Source organism: Ambystoma mexicanum, chromosome 4p (assembly GCF_040938575.1).
Source record: "Ambystoma mexicanum isolate Mex_15411 chromosome 4p, UKY_AmexF1_1, whole genome shotgun sequence".
Taxonomy (NCBI): domain Eukaryota; kingdom Metazoa; phylum Chordata; class Amphibia; order Caudata; family Ambystomatidae; genus Ambystoma; species Ambystoma mexicanum.
This window is the reverse complement of record NC_090927.1, coordinates 1,163,824,086-1,163,847,027: the sequence shown is the minus strand read 5'-3', so window position 1 is coordinate 1,163,847,027 and position 22,942 is coordinate 1,163,824,086. Positions and strand designations below refer to the sequence as shown.

General features: G+C 45.3%; 1 protein-coding gene across 17 annotated transcripts in view; it reads left to right on the top strand.

Annotated features, from left to right (window-relative positions):
• The window catches only part of SYNE1 (spectrin repeat containing nuclear envelope protein 1), a 1,651,720-nt gene that overhangs the window by 1,333,319 nt on the left and 295,459 nt on the right, over nt 1-22,942 (top strand). For all 17 annotated transcript variants that reach the window (XM_069606781.1, XM_069606782.1, XM_069606785.1 and 14 more), the window contains 3 exons: nt 3,719-3,874; nt 9,178-9,348; nt 21,007-21,140. In XM_069606781.1, the coding sequence (XP_069462882.1) occupies nt 3,719-3,874; nt 9,178-9,348; nt 21,007-21,140 (461 nt within the window). The remainder of the gene's footprint in view (nt 1-3,718; nt 3,875-9,177; nt 9,349-21,006; nt 21,141-22,942) is intronic.

The following is a 22,942-nucleotide window of genomic DNA, read 5'->3' as shown; positions in this document are numbered from 1 at the left end:
TCTAAAAGTATTCTAAATAAACTCTAAACTCATTACCTCTTAACCTCAGTAAAAGACTTAGAGGCTATTAATCTGTGTGTGATATCTTGTAAATGTCTCTTGTGTTGTGCATACAGTTCAAACCACTTAGTCTCTCTAGAATTCTAAAGTGATGGTTTTTTGCAAACACTATTTCTGGATTAAACTTTCCTCTTGCTTCAGAGTTTTCTTTAACCTTATGTAATTTTCAATGCTTTCATAGTGGCAGTCTTTCTCTGAAATATTGAAGTCCATTTGCATAAATTACATTAAGAAAATAAGCATTCTTCAACTTCCTGGAATATTGCTTCCTTATGCGTGTGAATAGTTTTCTTTATTTACATAAGAACGTATAGTTTCTTCCTTAAATAGCGTGTGCGATAAACACGTAAAAATCAGAAGACGTGAAGAATTGTCCTCGCTTTAAAAATACACACGCGATACCTAGCAACACACGCGCTCGCGTTTAAAAATCCACACGCGATTTTTAGCAAACACACGCGCACGCTTTTAAAATCCACACGCGATTCTTAACAAACACACGCGCATGAAAAAATACGTACACGCGATAAAAATCACACGCGCTGGTTAAAAATGGACTCGCGCTCTATCGCTACCGAACTCACGCGGAGAGACGAAATGGATTTCACGTAAAACAGTTCACGCGCTTAAAACCACTCGCGCTTCACCAAAATGGACTCGCGCTCTATCGCAAACCCACACGCGCTTTTCCATGAGACGTCATTTACGTTAAAATGGACACGCGCTAAAATTCACTCGCGCAATCTTTTGGACACGCGCTCTATCGCTCCGAATACCCGCGCGTCTTCAAAAAACACGTAAACAACAACTTGCGAGCTCGCGCACACATTTAACAGTCTTTAAGAGCATTACACGCAATTAATTTCATTTAAACTCCTACGCATATCTTCAAACTTGTCTTCCTTAATAATAACTTCAACTGTAAATGTCTCTTTTCTCAAAATGACTTTGAAATTTGGTTAACTTTTTAAATGTTCTTAAAAAAATGAAAGTTCACTGTGACAATTTTAAATCTTTAAAGAAACGATCCCACCTGATGACTTCTTGTTTCAAATGGATCAGCAAACGAAATTCTTACTTCTTTAGTTGATCTTCTGAGCTCTGAAAAGGCCTTACTTAAGGAGCTTAACTAAAACACAACCAGCCACTGAATTACTCTGGATGAAAGGCAGTTTAGAATCTTGCTCACCTCCCAAGAATCAAACCCATTGTTCTCTCCACCAATCAGGCAAACCAAACATATCATTGTTCCTTTAACCAATCAGATTGAGTTTCTTTCGCTCCATCTTGACTTGGGCAAGCACAATGTTAATCCTATGAACAAACTCTTCCTGTTCCTAACCCAGCCAGTCCTGACAACATGATCTTCCATCCTTTAACTGGGTGAGGGCTGTACAGGGGTTGCATGTTCGATTGCTTCATCCGGTTGGGTTCAGCTTCAAGATGTTAGCCCAAAACGATGAAGAATACAGTCTGTCGTAGTGTGGACCCCTTCAGGACACTTCAGGATGGAGGAAGACGAATTCCAGCAACGGTCACTACTTGTAGATGGTGACAAGTAATTTTCGAGATGCAGTCACACAAGGAGCTCCATCACATCGTTCTTTGATGATAGGAATCTAAAACGTCGGGAGAAAGTGACTTATGCCATAAGCTGGCGACCACCAAAGTGCTGAGGCTTAACACAGAACTGCAACGGCAGCAGCAAGGTAGCCCAGAGGGCAACTGGTTAGTCCACCGGGAAGTCCAGGGACACAGGGAGACTTGCAAAAGCTCTGGGGGCATGCAACCTCAAGCAGGTGTTGAGAATAATTGGTCCCACTAGTCCAATGATCGAAGAACCAACGAGGGTCTTTGGAGATCAGGCAGATGAGCAGGGCTTTACCGGGCCAATCACTGGAGAGACTGCTAGTCAGCTGCAGAAGTCGTCCTCTGGTCGTCAGTGGGCTGCCCTTCTTCATAGGACTCTTTGCTCTGATGTGGATCTGAAGGATGGCTGCAAGAGTCCTGCTCTTATCCAAAACTGGAGCGGGAAGCAAGTTTAAGACCACCAATGTTAAGTATCTACACCATTGAAACAGCCAGTAGTTACCTAATCCGGGACAACTACTGGTTTCTCATCTGCCCAATAGCAGCCTTTCTGGCACTAGGGGATGTGCACTGGGATATGGCAGTCCCTGCCACATCCCCGTAGCTCACACACAAAGGCTCAATAGCCCAAGAAAGCAGCAGCTTTCCCAGGCAAGTGCATGACCTTATGTGGTATTTCCAGGACTGAGAGGGCAGGAGAAAGGCCAATCTATAATATGGCAAAAGGAAAAGCTGAAAACCTTTGTAGCACAGCCATCTTTTGGTGCTAGCCAACTTAGTAGCAATTTTTGGTAAACGTGAAAGTGCTCACGTAAAAGAATACAAATACAGTAAAAATATCACTGCTGCTGGGAGCTTGCCTTAGGCACATATAAAAAGTAACCAAAGATCAAAAGTTATGAGGATACAAAGTAACACCATTGCACTACACGGTAAGGTGATGTGTGCAATTGGCAAAATAATACAGGAATTCCAAAAGAGAGACATAGGGCCTCATTACATGTTTGCCGGTATCCCGCTGGTAATACCGGCGGGATACCGGCATACTGTAATACTGTTTCCGGCACTTGGTCTGCCTGAATTACCAGCAGATTCCAAGGGACGCAAGCGCAGGTAAAACCCCATTCCATGAAGTCGCATAGGACTCCATGGGGGGGATTTGCCGGTATTATCGGCACCGGTATAACCAGGCTGGTAATACCTGCAGTTTTATGCAGGTAGGGTGGCAGATATATAAATCCACAACCCTACTTGCAAACTTATTAACATGATATCAGGACAGTGTAAAACACTGGCAGGGGAGCCATAAGTTGTAACACGTTGCTGGATGATGGCGTAGGTAGTTGACTCCTTCCAATGAGCGTCTACTCTATCATCTCAACCGAGATCTGTAATGTTGTACATACCTGCTAAACGTACATCCAGCATTTTTACTTGCACGCAACATTAAAGTGCATATAGAACTATGACCTTGTGCGGACATTCCTTCATTTAGAATAAGTATCTTGTACTCCTATATTCCTATTAGCCTTCATCCACTCTGTGTAAGTTCGCCTTGGTGACTCGGCCACTGTTACCCTAGGTGGGACACTTGGAAGATACTACAAACTTGCTTAGATTAGAGTGATGACCTGGGGGCTAGAGCATAAGCCTCAGGAGATTATGTTCAACAGGATAGATTTCTCTGTACAAAGTGTTTCACTCTCCATAGGCTTGTAGATGTTTCTCTGTCCAGAGAGCAATATGAGCTTCTGCGTTGCCAGTTTCCCGTATCCATCAGCCTTGAACTTTGCTCAATACTAGAAATGGTAATGTGAAGAGTAGAACAGTAGAAGAGTAGAACCTTTAATACTTTTTAGATTCTCATAAAATGATACATATTTAAAAGCCAAGTGTAAACAGGTGTGTTTTAATTGATCCTTTCTTGCAGCTATGTTTTCATCCTGACACTCATCTGGGCAATGCCAGCAATGTCTACTGCACAATGTTTGGTCATGAACAAACGCACAACATACCTGGAGTAGAAATCACATTTTCTGTTTTGTCTAACGTTATTTGCATTTTTCAGGAGTTAGATGAGATGATAAAAGCCAAAGAAAAAGAACTGGAGAAGGTGGAGCAGAGTGGTATTTGTTTGATTCAGAATAAGAAAGAGAAAGCCTCGGCCAGTGTCCTCGGCACCCTTCGAGAACTCAACCACAGCTGGGCAAACCTGGATCACATGGTGAGACACTGCAGTTCTTCACAGTCTAACAACAACACATCTGTTGATAAATCTGACATATGTGTAATAATATGATGGAACAGTAGCACATTTAATATTTATTTTAATGGTTTATTGTTGGTGCATTCTTTGAGTGAACGCAATGGCCATTTGGGCAACTGGAATGTGTAACACAGTTTTAAGCAGAGAGCTCCTGAATATGAAGAAATATTGCATTACATGAGACATGAACAGTTGTAGAATAGCTGAAGTGCATGCTTTTCAGTCCATTTTCACAATGCAGCAGTACATACATAGTTATAAAATGTATCCTATTACCATGTAGCTTTTATAAGATATTGTTATAAAACTATGATAGCAAAACTTCTCCGACAAAAGAACAGCATTTTGCACCTGAATCAGACAACGGTTGCGCTTTTCTCACAAAAAACACAGGCTTCTTGAATCCATCCCCAATAACCCCTGGAAGAATCTCAGAAGGACAGCCATTGCTCTTTTCCCCTGCAAGAAGTATGTTGTCTTCAAGACTTCCCTAACATCTCTTGTGGCTTAGCATATACTCCAGACATCTAAACATGGAATGCTAGATTGATTAGAAAGAAGGACAATTTTGGCTTATCTTTGCGTCACCCATTGCACCTGCTCTAGCAGCACTGTCTGTTCGCCGCCAAAATGAGGATGACGTCCAAGTAAACTATGACTCTCATTCCTCTCTCCTTCATGGCCGCTGCCATCGGTTTCACAACCTTCATGAACGCCCAGGGATCTGAGGTCCGCACGAAAGGTAGGCACTCTTAGAATAAGTCTGTACTACCCAACGAATCTGGTAAAATGGCAGAGCAGCCAGGCTTATTTTAGGAGGAGGATGTGAGCCGTAGGTAAGTACACTGAAGCTAGTCAATACAATAGTCCGAAGAAACACTTATACACTTATCAAAATATATATATTTTATATCCACAGGCAGGTAACTAAATACTCTTTTTAGATAAGCAAAACACATAGGAAATAACAACAATACTTTTCAATGGTGACTGCTTCAATTGTAGTTGCTTGCAGTTACAATTGTTACAGAGAATGACACTAATGACTGTTCTACCGTATTACTAGTAAAGTCGTGCACTTGCATAGATTATAGATGAGCGGTAATGGCATTCAGATCATCAAGTCACAGCAGACAAAGTCTGTGGGAAGGAAAGGGATGGTTATACACACTTGAATAGTTTTAGACATTATAGTAACACTTTTTAAGGTTTCTAATGCTTTGTTAGCCCAATCCCTAACTAGCAAAAACGTCAGTGTAGGAGTGAATAAAAAGTCTCATGTAGCAGCTGGAAAGGCAAACTTTAGTCACTAGAATCAAAATGCTTAGCAAGATAACACAAGTGATAGGGACCCTGCAAGGGACACCATAAAGGACACAAGCTGTAAAGCCTGGGCCAGAGGTATGGGTGGGCACCCAAACACCTTGTAAATCACTCCAGTCGCACTGGAGTGACTCTTCGGCTGAAGGTAAGGTCTAAATTTAGCCCCACAGTACCTTGGGTTAGAAGAAACAAACGTAGCTGGATTTTCTTCTGTGCAACAGCAAGGGACCCGGTCTCCCGATTCCTCTGTCTTTTGATGAAAGGAAGGACTCAGAATGGGATGTCACGGCAGCAGTCGCGAGAGAGGACCCTTGGCATGGATCTCTTCATTCTCCTTGGTCGCTCTGCAGTTTTGGCGCCTTTTTTATCCGCTCCAACAAAGGACGGTTATCGCCCGGTCGTTCGTCTTAGATTCTATAGTCCTGCACTCTAGTGAGGGGTTTAGATGAGTGGGATCGTACCTCTGGAGGACCAACGAGAGCTCAACAAAGTTCTCAACAAATTCAGCCACACAAAGACGTTACACTGCAAATGGGTCAGATTGTTGTCATGTTATTTTATTAACACGTATAGCGTGCATGTTCTCCCGAGAGCATCTTGGCGCAAAGTATTCCAAGGTAGTAGCTTAACCACAAATGATTCAAACAGAAGTTTTCAGAGCACGCCTGAATTGAAGGTGGTTGTCAATACCTGTGGGGTCAGAGGTAAGACCATTGCACAACTTCCCTGCAGCAAAAGAGAAGGCACGTCCTCCAACTCAGCATCGCTGAATTTTGGGGATTGCCACCTGATTAGCACTTCCAGAACGGAGTGCTCGCCCTGGGATGTAAGGCTAACATGTGTGTTGCAGATAGTCAGCCCCTTGGCCGTAGAAAGCTTGATGAACCAGGTACAAAGATTTGAGCTTTATCCTTTGAGCCACAGGAAGCCAGTGAACAGCCTGATGCACCGGACTAATATGTGCTCCATAAGGAGAGTTTGTGCCCTGTAAGGAACTCATGGTGGCAACAGTAAAGACAGACACAAGTGAACACAGTTCAAGGGTGTTTATTAAACTGTATAAATGGGTGAGAAAAATGAAATGCCTAATCTAAACCTAAATGTAAGATGGGAGCAAGCTACGACCATGAAATAATAATAAGGCAGTCTTAGTGGCGTCTTGTCAAATAAAAAGGGCCTATACCAAAAAACCTATTGTCAATCCTTACCTTTAAGTTATAAAATAGTGTGGGATAATGTTCACCAGAAAAGAAAGAAGTATTTACAAAATGACAAGTCAGGATGGTATAACTGGGTCTCCCTTCCCTTAGAGATTTTTGAGGCCTGCGAGTCCGACAAGTGTGCCATTGTCCCTCATATTCTGCGCTCCTGGGGGTGGGGGTAGGAGGCGAGGCATGTGCGATCTTTGTTAGTAAGCGTCTTTCAGCTTATCAAAAGCATCAACAGCCTCTGGAGCCTTTCTTTTGCGCTCCTTCTCATGACCCAGGGGAGTAGAAGAGGTTAGAGGTTTTCCTCTTCCGGGTCTGAACTCTCCCTTCTACTCCTCCTCTTCTTGAGGCTGGCACGAGGGCATGCTGGTGTCATCGCTGGAGTCTCATATATCCCGTCCCCTGTCCTCCATCCTTGTGGGTGCCCCCCAACATGGGGACGGTACCAGAACATTTGGCAGTGAAAAATGGAGCTTCCCCTTTAAATTTAGTACAGCGTGTGGGGGCATGGCCTCAGGCATGGGAACGCCCCACCGAGACCCTGCCCTCTGGCGCTTCACCTCAGTCCCTTTTTCCGCAAGGACGGTGTCGGACCTGGCAGCCAGACAGACTTTTTTAACTTTCCACTTGCTCCCTTTCTTTGTTTTTCAATCTTATTTAACCTCCCTTCGGTGCCTCGCCACCCCCGGCTCATGTTGGCTGCAGGAGGATTCACGAGATGTGCTTCGTGCGACCGCTCATTCCCGGCCTTGGATCCTCATGCACTCTGTCTTGAGTGCCTAGAGTCCGACCACCGCTGGGACGCGTGCGCGGCTTGCAGCGCTCTCGGTCACAGGGCATTGAAGAATCGATTGTCGCGTTGGAGGGAGATATTCCACACTTCTCCTCCCGCGCACCTTAAGGACTTCGTCTCCAGGACCTCTTATCAAGACAAGGTAGGCCCTCTGGTCAACACGGTACCCCAGCGTGGTGACTCCTTTCCGGGGGCTCCCACAGACAAGGGTTCCTCGGATTCAGGTTCTGGCAGGCCCGAGGCCTCTAAGGCTACCGGCTCCCAAGCCGAGGGCCTCCGGGTATCTAGCGGGCTGTTCTCGCAAGGGCGATCAAGTTCGTCCTCTTGTTTGACCTCAAGGCGTAAAGGATTGTCGGGTGCCACCACCAAGGGTCAGTCCTTGGCACAATCCAGCACGACTACTGGCAGTGCTGAGGGTGCCCAGCCTACCACAGCTCGCTCCGAGGTGGTGAGTCAGGGCGTTACGACTACCGGCCATCCGGCCGAGGACTCAGCGCCTACTGAAGTGATCTCTGAGGTCTGAGGAAAGGGGACTATGGACTATGAGTACTCTAGTCACTACAGTGAGTAACTTTAATTTCTTACTCCAACCATCCCCAAAGAAGCTCTCTAGAGCGTCTAACCTTTCTTGTAATGGTCTCGCCCCTTGCACAACTGCCTCAACTAGGGAGTCGCCCATTACCTTTTTAAAACTTAGGTCTGCTTCCTCTTCGGGAAATATTTGTTCTTGGCTGTCCTCACTCCAGTCACCTGACTCTATCCTGTGAGTCTTCTTGTCAGTTTTGAGTGCCTGTGTACCTGTAGTAGGTTTAATGGCACGCGCTCTGGACTAGTAGATTAGCTTCCAGGCAGGTATGGCTTTCTTCCTTCAATGTAAGCGCCTTCTTTTACAGATTTCAGAACCGGTCTTGCTTCTCTCCAGAACCTGCTGAGTAAGAAGCCCCCAACTGCAGGGCAAAGCACACCAACATGCTAAAACAGCTGCACCATGTGTACAGTTTATAAGCTTCTCTGCGCTCATCCACAAAACTCTGCTATTAGTTGCTCAGTGGAGCGGCAACTGTAATGTTTTCTCTCTCTGCGCTAGCCAGAAACTGCCGTACTAGCCGAAAACTCACTGCACATGCCGTGGCACGCCCGATATGCGTCGGATGCATCTAGGCGACGTGCTGCCACGGCTCTCTGCTGCTCAGAAATGCGTGCCTACTGAAAACTCTCCCTTGTACTGGGCGAACGATCGCAGCGATCCGAGCAGATTACATAATTAAAATTATAAACGGAGGCATGAGCTGGGGGCCCTAGAGTGACTTCAGTACTCACATGTCTGGCTTGCGACCTCCCCCGAAGCCGCACTCTAGCCCAATAAGTAAGCACCTCATGTCTAATGCTCAATACTATACACTGTGCCCTCCCATTAGAATACTCTTCAAAACATGAAGCAAGTAAACAGGGCACTTAATTCTGCGTAGAGCAGAGAAAGAAGGGGCATGGGCAGTAAGTGACTCACAGACCCCAGAGCAAGGAAGTGGACTAAGGGACTACAATTTTCACAGAACTGTTGGGATGTGTAGTTCAGTTTTTGCTATTAACTTTTAAGAAAAAAAAGGGGAAAAATGGTTTTAAAAGATATGTTCTGAATCTGCTGTGAGGAGTAGAATTATAGAAGTTTAGCATAATGCTCACCTCCGGTCTTGACATATAATCTGTCCTTGTCTTCCCTTCACTGTGGATTTGGATAGTCATGTTGAATGTTGTGTGGGAAGTTAATGCAATTGGTGTAAATACACACTGCAACTTGGTTGGAGGACTGAGAAAATTATGCGTAATGTAAAGTGACCCTCCTTCTTTGCTAAACTTTTCAAACTAAATTGCCACAAAGACAAAGAGCAAAAGTAGTGCTATGCGTTCCTTATCTTGTATGTGTGTTTGCGTTTCAGGCTGGCCAATTAAAGATATTGTTGCATTCAGTGCTTGATCAGTGGAGTACCTACAAGGAGTCCTATGAAGAACTGAATAGTTATCTGATGGAAGCCAGGTACTCCCTCTCTCGGTACCGTCTTCTCACCGGTTCCCTGGAGGCAGTAAAAGTCCAGGTGGATAATTTACAGGTGAGGAATGGAAATATGTTTGCCATTAAAAATTGTTTCTTAAAGCACAAAGGAGATTATAGAAACATTGAAAGTACTACAGTTTTGCTTTCCTGCAGCCAGCATCATTTTAGTAGCATGCCTTCCACATTTACATCATTCTACAGTGCACTAAAACACATTGCATATCTAAACCCCCTTTCATGGGTATTTGGCACTGCCTATCATTAACAGAACATCTCGGGGTCATCAGTCATTTGCCTCTCTCACCTTTCAAGGTTGACATTAGCAGCATATATATGTGGAATTGCATCTAAACAGTGTCTTCACCAATCATATCCAGGCTATAGGATCCGGACATCAAACTGACACATTTCACAGACTCCATTTAAGCACACTGCTCCATGCACAATCCACATTGTGGTTGGTGTTTATTATATAACAAATATGAAATACATCAAGGAACAATTCATGTAACTGTTCTGGCAATAAGTATATGTACAAGGTGTTGTCAGGGAGATTTATCATGTTTATGCTTCATCTCCTCTCCTAGTGAGACCCGCAGCACTTTCTGCTGGACTTCTGGACCTTTTTTTTCTATCCTGAATGAGGGGAGCCTTTTTCCACCTCATTCATTCTTATTTGCTCTGACCTTTAGAACTCTGTTCTCTGTTTTTGATCTTTACTATGGAGTCCGCCTTCCTCCACATCTCTTTGAAGGCATCTGTGTTTAACATTTTAGCAGCACACAGCACCTTATGTGCAGTGCTACTGGGATCCCTTTGGGCTCTCCTTTGAGATTCCTTCCTTATCCTTAGTAACTACAGCTCTTAAGGATAGAGGGATACTTGTATACTTCCTTAATCTTTTTACTATGAGAGATTAGCACACACCACCTTATGTGAAGTGTTAAGGGGATACCTAGTATCCCCCTTCTCTCTGCTCCTGTGACTTTTATAGTCACAGTGACAACCCTACAGTTATGGTGGTAGCAGTGGACGTGTTCTATCAAAAATTGTGCTATTTCTTTCCGCAACTGCATCCACAGTCTCAGTTGTGCACAATAGGGTCACCTACGTTCTAACATGGTGGCTCCTTTCGTCATTTCTTGTGTGGTTGTCTTTTGTTAGCCCTTCTTCTACCATTCTGGGAGGGGGAAGTCTGTGTGTGTCTTTTGCCTTTGGCGGGAACCCTTTGGTGCCCCTGCCTAGGCTCCATTGTGTCTGGGCAGCCAGGAAATGGGGTTATTCACTCCCTTGCCCTTTGTCTGCCAGAGTGCCTGAATGGAACAAGTTCCCACTGGGGGGGCTGGCTGTCCTGATTGGACAGCCACCCGCCCCTTTCTGTAAAATGCTGAGAGAGTTTGCAAAGGAGTGTGTGGGGAAACCGAAGAACAGGTGAGGTTCCTGAGCTGAAAGGAAAGTCGACCACTGGAACAGAAGATCCAAAGCTGAAGACAACCAGAGAGGTCTGCAGACCCTTCCAATCACATTGAAGCGACCACTGTTGTCCTGACCCCGTTTTGTAATCGATAAAGGAGCTCCGAAGAGCTCCTGAGGTGCTGTACCTTTCCAGAGCTGCAGACCGCGAATACCATGAGACCGCTGACCCATTTGCAGTACAATGTCTTTGCGAGGCTGAATCCGTCCAGAACTTTGGTGAGCTCCAGTTGGATCTCCAGAGGCATGATTTCGAGCCCAGATCCTTGCCCACCCAGCCGCAAACCCGCAGTGCCTCCTAGCATTAATGTCAAACTCTGTAACAATTGTAACCGCAAGCAACTTCTATTGAAGTGACCACCTTTGAAAAGTATTATTAAGAATTCCTATGTGTTTTGGTTACTGAAAAAAGTATGCATCTACCTTCCTTATGTACATAATAATGTATGTATATGTGTAATATACCATTTAAAGTCTTGTTTCTTTGTACTATTGTACTTTCTGGGTTCAGTATACTTACCTACAGCTCACATCTTCCTCCTTTGATAATCGTGGCTGCTCTGCCATTCACAGTGCCCATGACTGGGAATTTGCCCAAGCTACTTATCCCTCTGGGGCCTATTAATGCCATATCCCTCTGGGGCCTATTAATGCCATGTGGAAGCCCTGGCTAACCTCTCGCTGACCTGTTGACAAAGACATTCGTGGGCCAGTTTTTGGATTGCCAAGCCACTCTTTTACCTTTTTTTCACTGCTCATCACTCTGGAACCTATAATTGTATCCAGGCACCTTCTCCCCCTTCTCGACCCCCGTCATGCACGGCGCAGTGGCTGATCCTGCAACCTAATCCTGACCGGCTAACTGCTCTCCTGTGTGCATATAGTTATACTTCGAAGGGATTGTGTCCTCCGACGTATTTCTTATCTTTGATAATACGTTTCCAGCTTGCTGGCCTGGGAATTTTTTTCTGTAGAGGGCGCTGCGCGTCGACGTCCGCCGAGTCGATGTCCCTCCACGGCCACCGTATCGGCGCCGACGTCACCATGCCCATAAATAGACACGCGCTGCGTCCGTTGCTCAGTTCCATTTTTCCACGCTTCGTGGGGCCTCGGAACGTTGTTGCTCAGTTCAGTCAGGATAACCCTCTATATCTACTCGTATAAATATCAACTTGTTCTCAATGGCATCTTCATCGGAACCGACGACGCCGCGATCCGGCTTCAAGAAATGTCGAGACTGCGGTAAAACAATGTCGATAACAGATCCACACAGGATCTGCTTGTGGTGCTTGCGAGCCGAGCATCATTGTTCGGAGTGTGAGGACTGCATGTCCATGACGGCGAAAGCCTTGAAGGAGCGCAAGGGGAAGCTCAAGAGAGTTAAGTCAGTCAAAACCTCCTCGAAGGTTTCTTCGGCTGAGTCGAGGCATTCGTCTCCTCGCCGTCGAAAACATTCCCATTCTAGATCTCGAAGTAGCTCCCACCATTCATCGAGATCAAGACACTCAAAGAAGAGACGTCGAAGATCCCCTTCCTCGTCGTCTTCTGTTTCCCCAGAAAAGGTCTCCTGTCCCACAAAACACAGCTCTCAGGCTGAGTGGGAGGAATTCAGAAAGAAAATGTTAAGCGTCCTCGAGAAAGCAGCCTCGACCCCCTCGAAGACAGCTGAGGGTGATACCCTGGGTGAAAAACCCAAAAAATCAAAACGCTGCGAGTCGCAGCACCCAGCAAAACATTCCACCCGAGAGCGCCACGGGCCATCGGGTAAGAAGGCACCGTCTTCGCCGTCGTCGAAGATTCCTTCGACGCATGGATCGGCGCCATCGACGCCGTTGTCAAAGGATTTTTCGACGCATCGGTCGATCGACTCGACGCCATCGTCGAAGCCGAAATCGACGCAGATGAAAGAAAAGACCAAGGCTACGCCAACGGTCATTCCAAGGGCCTCCGGCATGACACTGAGACCGTCGTTGACATCCTCGAGTAGGATCCCGATCCTCTCGAGTTCTTCGAGACCTCTTCCAGTTTTCTCGACGCCGTTCTCGGCGCCTTCGAAGCCTGTCACATCAGCGTTGACGACATCGACGGTTTCTCGCCCAATAATGACGAGTTTGGCTCCTTCTGCCTTAGAGATGGGTTTTGCACAATTTCAGAGGTCAGAGTACCCTGGACTATCTTCAATTTATGAAGAGGGGGAAGATTCTGACCAGGAAAGCTTTGGGTTGCAGAGGACCACACTACCTGTTTCAGAGGATTTCACCTCTGAGGAAAGAAGGTTGAAGGACCTACAGGAGTCACTACATGAGGCAAGTGGGCTGAACACTTCCCCAGAAGTGGAATTTGTTAAGCCAGACCCAGGAGAACATGCCGAAACACCCTATAGGACCCTTATGGCAAGAATTATTGAATTTATGGGTTGGTCTGCGCTTTCCCCTGTTTTTCAACAGGATGACCTGACAGACATATTAGACAAAGGTCCACAGGAGGATCCTGTGGTCCCCTTCCATGCAGCTTTACAAAGGAAAATTACATCTAATTGGGAAACTCCTGAAGTTATCCCTGTGGTCAATAAAAGATTGTCAGCCAAGTATAGGGTAGCGGCTGCTGACCCTGAATACTTATCAAAACACCCGACTCCAGAGAGCCTGGTGGTCCAAGCGGCAACTTCATCTAGCAGTAGGACCGCTTACCCTACTGTCCCACAGGATAGAGATGACAAGAGGTACGATTCTATGGCGAAGAAAGTCTTCTCTGCTTGTAGTATGGCGTTGAAGTCCATCAACGCCACATGTACGCTCGCCAGGTTCAGTCACACACTGTGGGAGTGTACGTCATCAGCGGCTGACAGCATACCCGAAGGAGAGGAAAAGGAAGCCTTCCTTAACATTATTAAAGATGGCAAGGATGCCATGTGCGAGTCACTTCAAACTGGCATCGATTCCGCTGACAGTATCAGCAGGGCCATGGCGGCAAGTACAACAATCCGCAGGCATGCGTGGTTGCGAAAGTCTGGCTTTGCTCCAGATGTACAGGCCAGACTTTTGAATATGCCCTTTGACGGCTCTTCATTATTCGGAAAGAAGGCTGATGACAGTCTGGAAAAGTTGCAAACATCTAAAGCAGAGGCAAAATCGTTAGGAGCTGCAATCCGCCAAACTCCTTTTTGCCCCTCAGGAACTTCTGGAAGAGGAAAGTCCTTTCGCTATTATTCTGCATTCGGGAAAGGCAGAGGACAGCCGGCTCAAAGAGGCCAAAGCAGATCCACCCGAGGTGGACGGGTCAAAGATACTAAGGCCGCAGCAGCAGCAGGTGCCTCTTTACCCTCGGCATCTGCATCAGCTTCCCCCAAACCACTCTGAGGTCTTTCCACACAAGACACCTGTAGGGGGCAGGTTAACTCACCATCTGACGGAATGGCAGGCTATTACGTCAGATGCTTGGGCATTGGAGACAGTTGCCCAGGGTTACTGCCTACCCTTTCTACATGTCCCTCAGAGTCATCCACCGGGGCACAGCTCTCTAAAAGTTCCAGATCTGCTCCTCTTGCAGGAAATTATAGACCTGCTAGAGAAAGGTGCCATAGAACCGGTACCTGTAGCGGACAGGAACAAGGGCTGGTACTCCCCCTACTTTCTTATACCAAAGAAGGACGGAGGACTGAGACCCATCCTGGACTTACGAGAATTGAACAAGTTCCTCAGGAAGGACAAGTTCAAGATGGTAACTCTCTCTCAGATCCTTCAGGCCCTCCAGCTCCAGGACTGGCTGGTATACCTGGACCTTCAGGATGCTTATTTCCATGTGCCTATCCATCTGAAACACAGGAAATACCTGAGGTTCGCAATTGGCGACTCTCATTATCAATTTTGAGTTCTGCCATTTGGGCTGACCTCCGCCCCGAGGGTCTTCACCAAGCTAATGTCGGTAGTGGCTGTGAGTCTAAGGAGGGAAGGGATCCACGTCTACCCCTACCTGTACGATTGGCTGATCAGAGCTGTATCTTCGGAACAAGCTCAGATCCAGCTAGACTATGTCTGCCATTATCTTCACAAACTGGGCTTCTCCCTCAATTTAAAGAAGTCACAGATGATACCATCACAGAGACTCCAATTCATTGGAGCGGTCCTGGACACTTCCCTGGGAAAAGCCTCGCCACCAGAGGTGAGGGCTCAAGATATTCTGCAGATGGTCAACAAGTTTCAAAATGCCCAACGTCTCCCAGCCTTTGACTTTTTGAGGTTGCTAGGCCTCATGGCATCCTACATCTTCCTTTTGCCAGAGGCTCGCCTGAGAATGAGATCCCTTCAGTGGGCACTGAGAACTCAGTGGTCGCAATTCTCAGGGAGAATGACAGATCTCCTCCGGATTCCGGACAAAGTAGCCCGCGACCTTCAATGGTGGGCCTATCCAGAGAACATCTTGAAAGGAGAACTGTTTTGGCAACTATGGCCGGAGATAACAGTAGTCACAGACGCCTCACTCACCGGGTGGGGAGCCCATGCCAACGACTTGACCATCAGCGGTCGTTGGTCTCCATCGGAGTCCAGACTACACATCAACCTATTGGAGCTGAGAGCGATCAGACTAGCGCTGAAAGCTTTCCTGCCATCAGTACAGGGGAGAAATGTCCTGATAATGACGGACAACACGGTGGCCATGCGCTACCTCAACAAAAGAGGAGGCGTAGAATCACTGCCACTGTGCAGAGAGACAATGCAGCTATGGTTTTGGGCAATTCGGGAAGGAATCCCTCTATCGGCAGTCCACCTAGCCGGAGAGAAGAACTTGACAGCGGACGCTCTGAGCAGGCAGAGCACAGTCTCCCACGAGTGGGAGCTAGTTCAGGAAGTCCTTCAAGAGATCTTTGCCCTTTGGGGAACCCCTCAGGTGGATCTGTTCGCCACAAGCACCAACAGGAAGTGCGATCTGTTCTGTTCAAGGGAATTTCCCCCGAGAGGAGCTCTAGGAGACGCGTTCGTAGTGGACTGGGAGTTTTCACTCCTTTATGCGTTCCCACCAGTCCCTGTTATTCCTCAAATGATCAGGAGGTTGAGAAGATTCCGGAAAACCATGATCCTAATTGCCCCGGACTGGGCCAGGAGAACGTGGTACCCGGACCTTCTAGATATGTCCATCTGCCCTCCAATCCGTCTTCCACTCAAAGAGAATCTTCTCTCGCAGAAGGGAGGTCAGGTTCTCCATCCAGACACCAGAACCCTCAACCTTCACGCTTGGCTTCTGAAAGGGTGAGGTACAAGGATTCTTCAAGCATACTGTGGAGGAACCATCGTATTTCAAACTACCTCTAGTGATAAAATTTCTCAAGGGATTAACTAATGTTTATCCTCCAAAACCATTCCAGGTTCCCTTATGGGACTTAAATTTAGTCTTCAACTTCCTAATGGGCACTCCATTCGAACCACTTCACTCTTGTTCGCTGAGATTTCTCACGCTTAAAACTGTCCTATTGGTAGCACTAACATCTGCTAGGAGGGTGAGCGAGCTACAAGCTCTCTGCTCTAAACCCCCACATACAATTTTCCACAAGGACAAAGTTGTCCTACAGGTGAAGCCTAATTTCCTCCCAAAGGTGGTTTCTGAATTTCATATTACTCAGAAAATTACCTTACCTTCGTTCTACCCTCCTCCCCATCCGGAGAAAGAGGAAGAAAGGCTACATAGGCTGGAACCAAGGCGAGCTCTCAGCTTTTACATCAGCAGAATGGCTAGGATCAGGCAAGCAGACCAACTGTTTGTAGGATACTCAGGTCACAAGTTGGGACTACCCATAACAAAACAAACCATTTCCAGGAGGATTATTTTGGCCATTCTGGAATGTTACAAACTGGCAGGGAAAGAGCCACCCCAGAATCTTAGGGCTCATTCAACCTGGGGTATCTCAGCCTCTTCGGCTCTCCAAAGAGGGGTACCGGTCAGAGACATATGTGCGGCTGCCACACGGTCGTCCACACATACATTCACAAAATTTTACAACCTGGATTCCTCCACTAGTCAAGAGACCAGATTTGGCAAGGCCGTATTACATTCGGTCCATCCCTAAAGGGATACATAACATTCTTACTCTCACCTCCAATTACATGCCACTGCTATGGGAGTCTATCAAAGATAAGGAATACGTCGGAGGACACAATCCCTTTGAAGAACAAGTTACTTCTTACCTTGTAACGTTCTTTCGACGGGATGTTCGTCCGACGTATTCCTTATCGCCCCTCCCATCCATCCCCACAGTAATACTTCGCTTGTGGTTGCAGCTTACGCTCCTTCAAGGTCAATAACCAATTCAGGCATGACTTTTCTTATGCTACAAAACGGAACTGAGCAACGGACGCAGCGCATGGCTTTTTATGGGCATTGTGACGTCGGTGCTGATATGGTGGCCATTGAGGGACATCGACTCGGCGGACGTCGACGCGCAGCGCCGTCTACAGAAAAAATTTCCGAGGCCAGCAAGCTGGAAACAGATTATCAAAGATAAGGAATACGTCGGAGGAACATCCCGTCGAAAGAACGTTACAAGGTAAGAAGTAACTTGTTCTTTTCTTTCTTTCCTGTAGAAGAATGGGGGCTATAGAAGAGAAACGAAATAATCTCTCCAGGTGATGCCTTATGGGTAACTTTCTGTTAAAATAATCATGTGGGTACCAGTAAAAGTGTTCTCTAACCGAAAAGCTCACAGCCATCATTCGTATCACTTTCCATGACACACAACATCCACTCAGAATTATAAGTTGAGGAGCAGCAGCAGTTTCCTCGGGTTAGATATTTAATATTTATGCAAAATCTTCCTCACCTGTGAGAGCCCCAGCACTTTTTGCTGGACTTGTGAATAATTTTTCTATGCCCCGGAGTGAGTGGGAACCTTTTTCCCCACTCACCCTTTCTTTTACTCTTTTCATGGTAGTCATTTTTGTGACTCTCCATTCTTTGTTTTGGGAATTATACTTTCCTATAACTTTCTGGGCATTTGCATTTTATTATTGCAGCACACAGCACTTTCTGTGCAGTGTAGCTGGGGAGTCCTTTGGGCTTTCTTTTTTATTTTCTCTTGGGTTTCTTGTGTGAACAAATGTTCCCAAGGGTAGAAGGATACTTTTTATCCTTTTTACAATCCCCATTGCTGCTGTGTTACATAGTATCCCCTTTCTCACTGCTCTTGCCACATTTCTGTTACATTTCCTTAATTACCTTGCAGAACACGTGTTCTCCAGGGTAGAGAGAGATATGTTTATCCACTTTACATTTTATATTGTGAGATCAGCACACCCCACTTCATGTGCAGTGCTGAGGGGATCCACTGTATCCCCTTTCTCACTGCTCGTCTAACATTTCTGTTACAGTGACAAGCATAAAAGTATGGCTGGTGGCAGTGGACGTGTTCTACTGACTTTAGTGTGATTTTTACTTGCAGGCTGTCAACCCAGCCGCATGAATGCACCGAAGGGTCACCATTCATCTAGAATGGTGGCTTCTTTCTTTTTTCACCATTTTTAGTGTGCTTATCCTTCCTCTGCCATCCTGGGAGTGGGAGGTCCTGGTTTGATTTTTGTCTTCAGCTGGAACCCTTTGTGTAGCCCGCCGAGTCTCCAGAATGTCTGTGAATACAGGATACAAGGGCAAAGTCCACAACTCTGCAGCACTTTATCTTCAGGCATGTCTGCCTGGATCCAGTCCTAACTGGGAGGCTGGCTGTCCTAAAAGGACCTAAAGGACAGCCACCCCCCAAAGTTTGAATGTAGCATGTTTGCTGATTGGCTGGGTTCGTGGATAAATGGGCTGGATCTGGAAGCTGAAGATAAGTCGACCACTGGAGCTGAATCCGATGAGGAAGAAGAGAAGACACCTGTATCAGATTCCAGCGACCGGAGATGCCTGCTGTGTAACCGCTGCCTGTGCTGACCCCTTCTTCCATGCGACAGAGGAGTCCTGAAGATGACGACTCTGACCCTTACACTGGTGGGACCTATCAGACTTAAGAACACCTACAATTTGAGCCATCCCATGACAAGCTGTGACCTTCCTGAGCTGCAAACCGCCAATACCCTGGGACCTCAAGGCTGAGTGCTGTGCAATGTCTTTCCAAGAAAGAATCCTGCTGAAACTTTGAACTCCTGCTGGACCTCCAGAAGCAAGATTCCACTCCTTGGAAGTCCCCTCACCAGAGTGCTTGGCCGAGCAAGCGAGACAAATGCGTTCTGCAATGCCCGCTCTTCATCTGGTACGTTGAAAAAAGCATCAAATCCACAGAGGCGCGAGAAGAACCAAAGAATCCTCTGTTGGGAAACTTTTCTGTCAACTGCTGCTACAATTTCCCATCCAGTATCCTCTATTTGACACCACGGCCAATAATCCAGAGACCAGATCCTGTGCTGCTGGCTGCATCGTGAAGGCTTCTCACAGCTGGGGTACTGTGTGACTGAGGGAAATACTTGCCTAAAGTCTTGTGTTGCTCCTGTTTGACTAGGGTGGTGATTGATGTTTTTGGGAGTTTGCCCATACCATTTGCCCAGTCCTAACGCTGGAGCGTATCTAGGGAGCCTTCTATGAAGTCCCTGAACACTTCCACTAACTCTAAAGTATGTTCCATGAGAAGAACATTACAGAGAGGTAACTAATTCATTCTTCGTACTTGTCTGTATATCTGGAATTGTTGGAGTGCTCTGTTTGCGTCTCATTGTAGCCCTAGACTATTCTTACAGCCCTCCTGAGTCTAAGCAGTGCCACACTGCAAGAACCCTTGATTGGGTTTGGTAAGACTTTAGTGTCTTTCCTGTTCACTTTAGTAGGCTGGCCCTCACAATCCACTATGTGTTGATTTTGAAAATCCATCTTAAGAATCAGCATATATGATTCATGGTTCCAAATACTCTAATGTTAGGGGGAGTGTTCTGTAAAGTTAAATGAGAACCAAGCCAAATGTGTATTATGTAGTTATTCAAGCATAGAACCATGTTATCACAAGGCCATTTATCAAATATATGGTTTATGGTCATACTTATGTTCCTTAAATGCTCTTTACGTTAGGCAAAGCAGTAAGCCAGGAACCATGGGGATGCGGTTTGTCCACTTTCACTTTTACATAGGAGTATTTCATAATAGAACAACATGAGTGTACCAGACTGTTCTTCTTGGAATGAGTACTTATCAGAAAATTATTTCTAATGAATATCCTCTAGATTAAGTTTCTTTAAATGTGCAGCCTGCATGAAAATACTCAGAGTTGTTGGAGAGGTTACATCGTTGTGTGTTTCCTCGTTGCCCATTTTTTTAATTCCACTAAGCAAGACCCACAGTGAATGGTTCAAACTGCTGTTTGCATTAGCCTCGTACTTGCAATATTAGGTTCTGTCTGAATTGATTGCATGAGCTTGTTTGAGAGTCATAACAAGTCTCCTGACAGAACATTCATTCCGTAGTGAAAGAAAGTGGATCTGATTATTTTTCTTTTTACATTTTTTATTAATTTTATTCAAACCAAGAAAGTGGATCTGATTAATGAGAAAAGTGTCCTTGGATAGAAGAATGTATTTGCTATGTGGCAAGATAAAGGCTTCTTATCTAGCAGTGAATTGGCAGTTTTGAAGTTTTTAAACAGGAAAGCTCAGTATTTTAAAAAAAAAATGTATTCTAATAATGCATTTTGGACCTTCTAATGTTGGAAATGTTTTTTTTCTTTATATGCAACTATAGTGATTTTGCAAATTGTGTTAATCTGACATCATTGTTGTTTATGCCTGCTGAGAAGTGTAGCTGATGAGGTCAGGGATGCTGTGGAATGTTGAGTGAATAATGTGTGCATGCTAGAAATGTATGTTCCAAGAATGACGGATGAAGAGATGGCTGGGTGAAGGAAGCATGTGACGGTGGTTTAATGCAGATATGTTTACAACTACTAATGATGCTTACCTGTAACTGATGAATGAAGGTCATCTTGTCTACATGTGGCTGTAGAGTTGTTCTTGGACTCAGCATCCTTTAATCATTACAAAAAGTCAAATTGAAATATAAGGGCTGAGATCCATGTGCCAATGGTTTAGAAGGGAATACTTGGTATAGAGCACACATTGGCTAATTAATGTGTATGGAAACCTCAAGAGCAACCGCTAAGTCAGTGCCCAGGGGGTTTTAAATTATGATTTAGTTTGTACCTGTCACCACAAGAGATGAAATTTGGGTGAATCCCAGGTTTAAGGATTTCCTGTTTTCTTACGTCTTTCTTCAGAGTCTGCATGATGAGCTTGAAAAACAGGAGAGTGGGCTGCAGAAGTTTGGAAGAATGACAAATCACTTGTTAAAAGACTGCCACCCTCCGGTGACCGAAACTCTCACCAATACATTAAAGGAGGTTAATATACGGTAAGGAACGATGGTGCACTTGGGATTTTTTATTTATTTCCATATGTGTTCTTGTTCTTTGCTCTGACCGGCGCGCAAAAGCCCTGTGTACACACAATCTGTTTCTATGTGTGACATAATGCCCAGCATCTACAGTAAGGCAGTTATTTAAAGTATTTACTTAGCAAAGAAATTGTTTTGGTACTTTAGGAAGGTCGAGCAATGACACAATGTACATCACAAGATGAGGTTTCACATCCCTTTATTAACTTAAATCTTACAAGTTATTGGGTTGGATAATCTCCTTTAGGAACTAAGGAAATTATCTAGAAGCAATCACTTTGTCAATTAGTGTGAATGATTGGATAACTCAAAGTGGGCTTTTTCGGGTACCCCCATCACTTCAGGGGGTAGTGCCTTCTTTCAACACAAATTCTTAAACCTAATCTTACAAGTCCTGGTCTATCCATGAATGCCCTAATCTAGTAACAAAGATGATGGCCAACATATACATTCAAATGTACTCTTGGACGTTCCTTTAGCCTCCCGCCTAATCCTATGCTACAATAAAGTGTTCTCCAAGTTTGGCCAATACAAATGTTTCTGAACATATGCTATCAATGTCCAGCCCTATTCTGTAAAAAAAATAAACATAACATATACGATCCTTTCTCATATGGGCCTTGCTAGGGAGTGCTCATAATTCTAATCTCTCCTGGGCTTGTCTATTTATTAGCATTTCCTTCTTTTGAGGCCTCCCCCCGGCCTCTGACACCCATTTCGCTCAAGACAGAAGACTATCATATCCCTCCTGGTCCTTTCTTCTTTATATTTCTGTCTTTCTGATCTCTGTAACACCCTCTTGTTCTCAGATCATATTTCCTGTAGATCTTTCCAAGAGCCTTCTTCCCAGTTTATGGTGGGGAAATTATGGAAGGTAAATTATAAAGGGCAAATACCAGTAAAACAAATGGGATGCTGTTGTTAAGTGGAGAGAGACAGTGTTACACTTAAGTCAATAACATGAGCATTTAAAACAAATTCAGGAGGGATGCATTCATCCCAGTTTTAATAGTGGTCATTGGCGGATTACAAAGCTAATCCATCTCCACCTAAGTGGATAAAAGGCTTGACACCCTAAGTGTTGAAGGATCTGTGCCCTTGTGTGTCATGCTTGCATCCTGATCCTTGCCGATGCTGGAGAGTTCAACAAGCAGCCAAGTGAAACAGCACCCAAAAGAGGATTTGCTTATGGTGTGCCTTATTTTCGGGCAGTACTTTGCTACAGTCTGCCACCACTGAATTTGCAAAGTGGCTTACAATGACTACAGAGCCAGGTAGACGGGTGGCTGAGGTTTATGTATTTTTATTGGCCACAAGCCCCAGGAACTTTGCTATGTCCCACGACAGAGCTAAGTTTAAGAAACACTTGGGATGAAATGGGCAGTAACTTTGCTTACCATCAGGTGAAGGCTACAGTCCATCTATATATTATGGACAGTATATTTTATTCTATCTTCTTCTTGGGTTATTTCCTTTTTAAAATTGTATCTATAGGTTGTTGAAAGAGATTGTTTAATGAATGTGGGGCTACCAGGTCAGAGGAAGTGCATCCCCACCCCAGGCAACATTGCTTTTTAGTATTCAAATATTCCGATATTGAATGCTGGCTAAAAACTGCTAGTTCATCAGTACATGTGTGAAAAGCTGAAACCCAAAACACAATGTAATTGTATGAGCTATGACAATTGCCAGCACCGAAGGTATGTGCAACTACAGCACTATCAGCTGTAAATTATGGTAGCTGACATAAACTACTCTAT